The 10,229-nt window shown below is 38.0% G+C and overlaps 1 protein-coding gene across 1 annotated transcript; it reads right to left on the reverse strand.

Annotated features, from left to right (window-relative positions):
- Positions 1–6,112: 6,112 nt before the first annotated feature.
- Positions 6,113–9,777, reverse strand: RPL22L1 (ribosomal protein L22 like 1). Its single transcript, XM_003766159.3, has 4 exons — positions 9,640–9,777; positions 7,127–7,219; positions 6,801–6,922; positions 6,113–6,372 (listed from the first exon to the last, which is right to left on the reverse strand). Exons 1-4 carry the CDS (start codon positions 9,760–9,762, stop codon positions 6,228–6,230), a joined length of 483 nt encoding a protein of 160 aa, XP_003766207.2. The 5' UTR covers positions 9,763–9,777; the 3' UTR covers positions 6,113–6,227.
- Between the last annotated feature and the right edge of the window lie 452 nt (positions 9,778–10,229).

A 10,229-nucleotide genomic window follows, 5' to 3' on the forward strand; every position in this document is an offset into this window, starting at 1 on the left:
TCACTGGCTGATTTCTGGATGAGGAGGTAGAAAAAATTAGTTAATTCAAGAGAGAAATAATCTCTCACTCCTAAATCAAATTATGGATTTGGATAGCCAATAAAAGTTCAGAGTGAAACATTTTTCCTGCTTAAGGCAACTTAGAAGATTGTTGGGAGAGGTCTGTGACTTTGGTGGGGAAAGCAGAGGGGGAACCAGCCATCAACAGCATAAGCCTCTGTAGTGAGACTTAAAGGCAGTTGTGAAAGTGGAAGTGGCAGCAGCATATTCAGGAATTTTCAATCCAGAGACCATAAAGAAGTCAAACAACTGGTCAGAAATAAATTACATGGAACCCTTTTCTGGCACTGGGGGCAACTGGCACTGACTTGGCAACTCCATTGTTCATATGCAGTTTGGGGACACAGTTACAGAGAGGAGTCCTGGTACTTGTGGCTTGCAGAAGGGACCTGGTCACAGTTCCAAAGTCAGAAGTCTTGCTTTTGGCTGCAAGAGAGCAGTAGCCCTTCCTGAGTAAAGACCAGAGCATGTACCAGAAGAGCAGTGACCACATCTCTCCAGAGTCACATCACCTTGAAAGCACCCAAAACTTGCAGATGCCCAGAACTAATTGAAAACAGCAATGTAAAAAAGCCTGAAGCTTGGCAGAGTGCCTTCCCACCCCAGCTGAGCAAAGTCCAACTTTAACATAAAATTCAAAGTCAAGAAGTAGATTAGGAAAATGAGCAAACAACAATAACAACAAAAATCACCATAAAAATCAGTTACAGTGACAGGGAAGACCAAGACATCAACACCAAAGGAAACAACAGTGTAAAACCAGTTACAAGCAAAGTCTCAAAGAGAAATAGTAATTGGACCAAAGCCCAACAAAATTCTTGGAATAGTTAAAATAAAACTATAAAAATGGCAGAGGGAAAATTAGGAAGAGAAATGAGAATAATGAAAGAAAATTGTAAAAAGAGAATTAACAAAGAGGTACCAAAAATACTGAAGAAAATAATACCTAAGGAAAAAAAAAAAAAAAAACAGAATTAACCCACAGGTAATAGAGTAGCAAACTAGTTCAAGCCATTATAGAAAAAAAAATTGGAACTAGACCCAAAGGGCTATCAAACTGCATATCCTTTGTTTCAGTGATACTACTACCAGTTATCCTAAAGAGATCAAAGAAAAAGAAAATGGACTTATATGTACAAAAATATTTATAACAGCTCTTTTTTGTGGTAACTAAGAATTGAAAATTGAGGGATGCTCATGTACTGGAGAGTGCTTGAACAAGATCTGACATAGAATTGTGATGAAATATTATTATACTGTAAGAAACGACAAGAAAGGGGTTGATTTCAGAAAAAAAGAGACAATAAACATGACAAGACTTACAGGAACTAATGCAAAGTGAAGTGAGAAGAACCAGGGGATCATTGTGCACAGTAAAAGCAATGATGTAATGTGATCAACTGTAAAAGACTTGACTACTAACAATACAGTTCCAAAGGATCCATCATGGAAAAATGTTATCCATCTCCAGAGAGAGAACTGATGAACTCTGAACAAATTGAAGAATAATTTTCTCACTTTTTTAGCCTTATTTTTGTATTATGGCTAATAGAAAAGTTTTGCAATTTTCACATGTTTAATATCATTTTGTTTGCCTTCTCAGTGGGCAGGTGAGAGAGGAGAGGGAGGGAAGGGGAGAGAGAATTTGGAACTCAATTTAAAAAAGAATATTAAAAATGATATATTAAAAAATTAAACAAAAGATTGGCTTTTTGTTGGTGGTAGGTTGTGGCTAAATTGACTTTTTAAAGTATATGATGAAATCAGTATTGTTATTTCAGCTGGTAAAATCAAGGTGATCCAACCTCATGCCAACCTTGATATACTGTATCAAGTAAGTAAGCCATCAGAAATTGAGTCAAGTTTTTATCCAGTATAATTTGTATTATTTGGAACCTATGAAACTTTTGATGAAAGGAAAATTCCAAAATAAACACTGGGTGTATAAAACAGAGGAAGGAGCCTGGAGTGGAGGAAATGCTGTCAAAACACATGATTTGGAACACTTAAGCACTGAACCCCTTCATCAGGAATGATATAAATATTTGTTGAATTAGCAAAAACATGCCCAGTTTGATAAACAAAGAATTCAAATAGGAAAAAATCTATCATGATTAAATAAAAAGTAGTTCAGGATCAATATACAGTGTTGAAAAAGGAAAGAGATTAAGGATTTGATTAGAACATTTCATTTAGTTCTTTTTAGTTCCTTCATCTCTTGGAAATTTAGAATCCTACAGCTATTTCATTAGAGAGAACTAGAACAGAAGGAACAACTCTGGACAAGGTTGTGATTGCTCAGCTCATTTTCTTCCACTCTCAACACCCATATCCATCTGGCGACTAAGTCTTGCCAGTTTTTCTCCATAACATAACATCCCTGAGTCCTGTCCTGTCCCCTTCACTCAGACAGCCACTCTCCTAGCTTAGTGTTGTACCCTTTAAGTACAAGGAAATAAGTGATGGACTGAAAGACACAAAACAATTGTTTTTTCTTAAAGTTAAATTTCACATATTGAAAATTACAAAGAATCTGGGTATGGTAAAGTACAAAGAAAACACTAACATATCATGAACAAGAAGTGTGTCACAAACTTCAGAGTACTCATAAAAATGCAGCTATTATTATTATTTAGTAAAGTTGGCCATTAACTTTTAGACACATACATAGCAGTGGTTATAATAATAGGTTTCCCACAACCCCCTGCTTCTGAACCATTCTCAACCCCATTCCTCCTTTTCCTGGTCTATGGAAAGAGCCAATAGGGATAGTGAGTTCTGGCCAAAGGCCACTACAAAAGCACCCTTAAAGTGCCCTTAAATCATCAGGCAGATAGGTCTACTCCCTGACTCCCTTCAAAGCTCACACTGAAGGTTTATCTGTTTCAAAAGGCCTCTCCTGATGCCCCTACAGACACCTTTGCCTCTATCCCACACTAGTGGTTAATGCTCTTCCCCCATCAATTAATTGCTTTGCATAAATTTTGTTTTTCATCTATTGTACATCTTGTAACCAACAATAGAATGTAACCTCCTTGAGCAGAGTCCATTATGATATTTATTTTTCTATTACCAGCACCAAGTATGTATTTAGTCAATGCTTATTAGATTGAATTGACACAAAACCAACTTTTGCTTGGCATTTATTGGGCAGAGAACTAATTAAAAGAGAATTCTCTGATGCTTCCTAAGTTGTACTTCCCAAATTCTGCTGCCAAGAGCTAGAAGTGGCCAATGAATTTATTCCATATAATACATTTGTGTTTCTATTTTGTGGATGGGGAAATCAAGATAGCTAGATCATGAACCTTGCTGAATATAACCTATACTAACATACCAGGATCCTTCTCTCAATGAAATTTGGATTCCATGTCAGAATGGTGAGACTATTTCCTTTATTCAAGAAATAAAAAGCAATTTGTAACATTTCTTCTATAGAGCTATAAAATTTAATGTCAAGACCCTCTTTTGAGGAGCAAAAAGTCACCTACATTAAAAGAAGTTAAAGGAGGAGCAAAATGTCCTTTATAGTCCAATCAAGGCATGAAATATTGAAATCTTTTTGAAAGTATTAGGTGGGAAATATCAAACTAAAATGTTTTGACAGATTTTACCAGTTATATCTATGGAATTAGGCCCTATGAATACAAATTAATTTCTGAATACAGTTGATACACTTACATTAAATAATAGTTTATAGAAAAGCTAAAAAGAAATATATTACATTTGGATATAGGCTTTTTAAACTGACTAGATTATGTAATCTTTTATCATATTTTTACTTTCAGTTAATCATTTTTTATGAATATCATTGAAATAGGTTATATTTTTAAAATACCATTTGATTAACCAGTGGTATGAATCAGTCTTTAGAGTAAGGACACAAGAGATCACCTTTTAATGAATAATGAATATTGATTAATTTTATGAATAATAAAATGAACCTCATTTTAAAGAAAAGGAATTTGAGGGCCAATGAGGATAAATAACTTGACAAGGGACACAATTAATAGGTGAACTGGGATTTGGACTCGGGAGGTCCGAGTACAAATCAAGGCTTCCTGGCTATATGGAAGTAACAATAAGATTTTCAATGGCCATGTTAACAGGGCAGATAGACTGAAGGAGTTGAAAAGAAGAGGTGCAGAGATGTTAGACACTAGATGTAGAACATTGCCTGTTATCAGTCAGTTGATATGTTGCTGAACTGCTTCCCTCCTCCTACTCCCTTTGTTACAGATCACTTGCTGGGAAGGGAGAAGGATGGTGATATATTCAGAAATGGAGACTATAAAAACTATAGATACAATAACTTTATTTACTTGAGGAGGTAGTCTACAATGTTGCATTACACAAAGCTGAAGGATGAAGATGGAAAGACATTGGATTGGATGACTTAAGAAAAAGTTATGTGACCTTGAAGGAAGTTATTTTAGCAATAGACTTGGGGGAAAAAAGGCAGATAGCAAAGATCTAAGACAGTGAAGATAGGGAATGTCCTTTGCAAGAACAACTTTTAACTTTTCCCAACGGTTTCTTAGTGAAAGGGAAAAGATATAATTTGAAGTTATGGTCTAGCTTATTTAGGGATGAGATTGAACCCTATTTGGAGGCTGGGGAAATTCAAGGGATGGACTGAAAATTTATGAGAGAATGCTTAAGAAAAAGCTTTCTGGAAGACAAAAGAGGCAATCAAGAATAGAATCTGGAGTCGAGAAAAATCTAGTTGAAATCCAATTTCAGACATACATTAGCTATGAGAACCTGGGTGAATCTCTTAACTCTGCTTGCCCGTTTCTTCATCTGTAAAATGAACTAAAGGAAATGGCAAATCACGTCAGTATTTCTGCTAAAACAAAACAAAAACTTCAAATGGGGTCATGAAGAGTCTATCATGACTGAACAGCAAACATTTTGTATGCATAGTAACTGACATGTTATCTCCTCCATAGAATGGGAGATCTGAGGCCAGGGACCACTTTTTAATCCTTCTTTATCCCTTATCCATTAGCAGTGCTTGATGATAGTGCTTAATACCTATGGTTTGACTTGTAAGTTCAGCCAGTCTCTAAACAAGAAACTCAACTAGAAAATGTTTCCATTTGGAAGGTTCTCTACTTGCAAGTACTATTTATAATCAATATGTATGACCGTCTTCACCTTTAGATATTAAATGTATAAACAGTACACGTTAGAGACAAAGGCTAGGAAATGATGTGGCTGCTATCAGTCAATACTCAATATTCAGACGTTCAAGTTACTAAGACACAATTGGGAATTGATTGGACACAAATCTATTGAGACTTCATTTTCTAAAAACCTAACAGTGAAATTTTCCAAGTGTATTTTCATCTCCTTGACCCCAAAGTTTTTGAAATACTTTAGAAAAAAGGTTATCTTTACTCTAGTAAAGTGATTATTGGGTTTTTTGGTGCTTTTTCTGGCTTTTTGTATGTATTCAAAGAATATACTCAGAAGGTAGTTTCCTTTTCTAGTTTTCTCACAGTATAGAGTTCATATCCATTCACACAATAGCAAATATGACCACTGGCAACAAATGCCCACATTCTACTTTATAAACCCATACCTAAAATATTTAAAGTTAAAAGTGGACAAGTTACAGAAGCTTATGTATTATTCAAGGGTGGTACAATGGATAGTGCCAGATCTGGAGTCAGTAAGATTCATCTTCCTGAATTCAAATCAGGCTTCAGACACCTACTAAGTGATACTGGGCAAGATACTTAACCTGGATTGCCTAAATAAGCTGGTGTCACTGATCAGGAGTGTCAGGAAGTAAGATGTGAGACTGGAAAAATGGGCAGTTAGGTTATGAAAGCGTTGAATGCCAAAGCATTTCTTTGTACCATCATGGGACAACTCCCATTATTGCCAAGTGAATTGGTTTAGAATTATGTCCTCAGACAAGATTAACTTACAGGCGAACAATTCTTCTGATAGTTCTGCCTGTAAGTAAATTAATGATGATCATAAATAAAAATCAAATGTAATAAACTATCATCTTACTCTTAAGACCTTTAAACACTAGAGATAATTTTAAACACTATTGTAAATTTTATTTGCCAATAAATTAGTGTCACAATATTTTATTCTTTTGAACACTTAAAATTCAAATCCCTTAAGAAAGGGGTTGCTCAGCTTCCCATTTAATCTTCAGATTCAGAGCCTTCCTCATCTTGACTAATCTGGAAATAACGAAGTTCGTAAGTCTCCTTGTCAGATGCAACCACACGAAGCCAATCACGAAGATTGTTCTTCTTAAGATACTTTTTGGTAAGATATTTTAAATATCTGATAGGGAGGAAAAAAAATTTATTATCAGCATCTTATAAAATCAAACAGAATTAAAAATAATATGGCCCATTATAATACAGGCACCCTGAGAACCTTTCAGATTGTAATTACTAGTGACTTTGGGGAAAGAGAATGAATTACTATGCTTTCACCTGAACATTCAAGAGTATATGTTTGTATATGTGTGTGTGTATACATACATATGCATAAGACAAAATTTACTCATCCTGGAAGAGTTAGGGAAAGTCAGGCAATATTTGAAACAACCTTAATGTTGGCAAAAAGGTCTTTTTCACATCCCTTGCCCATTGTGAAGCCATTTTAAGATGGGAATGACACACATCCATGGTAACTCCAGATTTACAAAAAGTGCAACAGTTTTGCCTAAAGGGACATTAGATAAAGAAAACAAGCTATATTCTTACCGTTTAGAGAACTGTTTCTCAGACACAACTGTGATCTTATTCTTGAAGCGTTCAATATGAACAACATTCCCTAGGTTCCCAGTTTTTCCATTGACTTTAACTTTCTCCTTCAAGAATTGCTCCTATTTTGAAAAATACAGAAAAAATACAACACTAGGGAAGGTAACCCTAGATATTCCCTAGGGAAGGTACCCTAGGAATACAACTTAGGTTAAAATCAAAATAAATACACTTTTCTAATATAAAACAGGCACACATAAAAAATATGCAGCACATTTACTTACAGGTTAGTTACCCTCCAAGGATGAATATAAACTGTTACTTACAAAATTTCCAGAATCAAAGATTCCATCTTCAACTGGATGAGTAAGGTCAAGATTAAACTTCCAAGTTGATCTCTTAGCCTTCTTATCTTTAGGCTTTAAAAAACAACAACAAAAAAAATTTATTTTAATAAATGAGTCTATCTTCTACAAAATGCAATATTCAGTAGAAAACTGAAGGAAAAAAACACTCTGGAAATGCACCTTATCTTATACACTGTTCTTAAAACAGTATTTGCAGAACTTTGCCAAGAAATCATTTTAAATATGATAGGGGAAAAATAATCCATTCAATATCCTATGGATCCTTTCATAAAACAAAACATAATTAAAGTACAGATTCCCACATTATTTGCTTACATTTAGCAAGTATTTTTTTAAAACCCACTGAGTAAAGCTCTTTTTTTCCTAAACATACACATAGGAAAAATAGCAAAAGTTTCCCTTAGCAGTTAGGGAAAACATCGTTTTGAAGGTTCAAAAAATTCATTAAAAAAAAAAAAATTCTCTAACATTTGTACCAAATAGTTATCTAAAACTACACTGTAAAATGGAGCCTAGCTATTTTCCTCAAATGTGATTTAGTAAGAAAGATTTTTAAAAATTAAGAGATTGAATAAAAAGTTGTTTGCATGCCCCCTAGACATAATTGCTGACGGTTCATCTATTCCTATCCATAATAAAGAAAAAAAATTTGTCTTGACTGGGCCTCTTAACAGGAAAATTAGCTAGATGGACCTTAGAGCCCAACCCTGCTGGAAAGGAAAGGCTGATTAATCAGAAAGTTTTCAATATTACTTAAGACTGCTATTGCCTGCTGACCTTTGGCAAGTCATTGAACGTAGACAAGATCATCTTTGCTGAAAAAATTCTAACTACACATTAAAATCAGGTTCAGTTAGTACATGGCAGGTGTGACCATGCTTTATAAGTCTGAAAAGAGGCTACTAAATACTTCATAAATACTCCAAGGTCTACATCATAGCTTGTGCCATCTAGAGTTCAACACCAATATTTGACATTAGAAGTGTGGCTACCCAGGGTAACATTTGGAGTACAAAGAGGCTTGACATCCTCACTTCCAAATCCAGGATTTCTCACTGTTCAGATGCATCTTAAAGGGATATGAAACAAAAAATACTTGTAGTACCAGCTTCCCAAGAGTTACAGAAAGTGGAACTTGGGAATGCTTATTTATGACATTTTCACAGGCTGTCCCTGTGCATAGAATGCTCTCCCTCCCCAGTTTTTAAATGCCTTTCACAACCCTTAACTAGTGAGTTCTGTTAATTATCTATTTATCCTGTATATAGTTTGTATCTGTTGGCATCTCCTTACTAGGACAGCAAGGGCCTGTGTCACTGTAGAAACTTGATAAAAGTTTACTAATTTGATCCTTTGGCCTTGGTTCTTCCTCCATAAAAAGAGGGTTAGACTAAGTGGCTTCTACGGTCTCTTCCAGTTCCAAACCTACTCCAAAGAGTGAGCCCAGAAGATAGAGCGCTGGACTTGAGTTCAAATCTGACCTCAGACAGATCTTACTAGCTGCATAACTGAGCAAATCACTTTACCTGCCTGTTTCATCAACTATAAAATGGGGAAACTAAGAACACATTTCCCTCTCCCTTGATCGTTGTGAACATCAAGTAAGAACTGAGCACAAGCTATACATTATGCTTACTCCCTCCTTCACCTGTAAGGGGACTCTCACTTCCCAGGGTGGTGGTGAGCACCAAATGAGGTCATCATAAATGGGCTGGCAAAGACTCTGGCTGCCAAGCAGGAGTAACACATGCTTATTCCCTCCCTCATCTATACAACGAGAGTAGTGTTGACCTCTCAAGAATTGTCAAGAGCAAAAAAAAGGGGCATTTTAAAAGATGAATTTGACAGCCTGGTACACAGTAGGTGCTATATAAATGCTTAGCATGGAGATAACAGTATAGTCCCCTCCCCCCGCTATTGTGAACACCAAAGTAAGGCTGTAACTAAATACTTGACACAGCCTGGTATACAGCAGGCGCAGCCTAAGTACCATTTTATAAAAACACAAGCACGAATACGTGTGTAAGTGACACCATCACGTAGCGCGGGGAACCCTGAAAGGCAGACCCGGCCCCCCACGAGGGCCTTCACTGGGAGGGTCAGTCAGCCGGGGATAACGGAAACGGCTGTCCGTGGGCCCCCGACCCCGGCACCTCCGCCCCACCAACGCCCCGGGCCTCCGCAGAGGGGAGACTGTGTCCGCTGCGTGTGACGCGGCCCCTTCGGGACCAGCCCGGGGTGGGGGTGGGGGATGGGGCAGAAAGGTGTCGCGCCCGGGCCGTCCGGGTCCTCGTGGGCGGTGGAGGAGGGGACCGGAAGGGCCCCGTTAGACGCTGACACTCGACGCCCCCCCACGGGCGCACACAGACACACGCACACACACACACGCGAACGCCCCGAAGCTTCCTCGGACCCCCCAAGTTCCCAGGCTGTCTGTCATCCGGGCCGGCGCCGCTGCCTCCCCGGCTTACCGGCGCCATCTTGGTCACACTACGCGGAAAAAGGAGGGCCGTGCCTGCGCGCTCTCTATTTATAGCACGCCGTACGTCAAGGCACGCACTGAGTGACGCAAAGACGCTGCCGCCGGGAGGCATAAGTTGGTAACCACGGAGACGAGGGGCGTGGCCTGGAGTGGGCGGAGTCGGAGGTACCCTCAGCTGTAAAACCCGCGGTGCTGCTGATTCTCACGTGTAGCAAATCCTAGGATTTGGAACTAGAGATGGGGGCTGTGATCCCCATTTTACAGATGAGGCAATCGAGGCTGGAAGAGGGTAGGTGATTTTGTCCGAGTAGTCACATGCTCAAATCTAGTGTGCATCTTGCGTGCCATAATTTAGGGTCAGAAGTGGTATAGAGAGACAGAACGGGAGTGAGTATAGGAAAATTTAGGCTTATTGAAGGCAGCACTTTGTAAGTGGGTAATCACAGTCACGCAAAATATCTCTTCTCTTTCACATTCTATCAGCAACTCCTTCGAGTGGCGAAGACACTGACTCGGTTTCCCTAATTGTCCTCAGTCCTGACTCAGTTTCCCTAATTGTCCTGCCTCGGTTTCCCTGAA

Source organism: Sarcophilus harrisii, chromosome 3 (assembly GCF_902635505.1).
Source record: "Sarcophilus harrisii chromosome 3, mSarHar1.11, whole genome shotgun sequence".
Taxonomy (NCBI): Eukaryota; Metazoa; Chordata; class Mammalia; order Dasyuromorphia; family Dasyuridae; genus Sarcophilus; species Sarcophilus harrisii.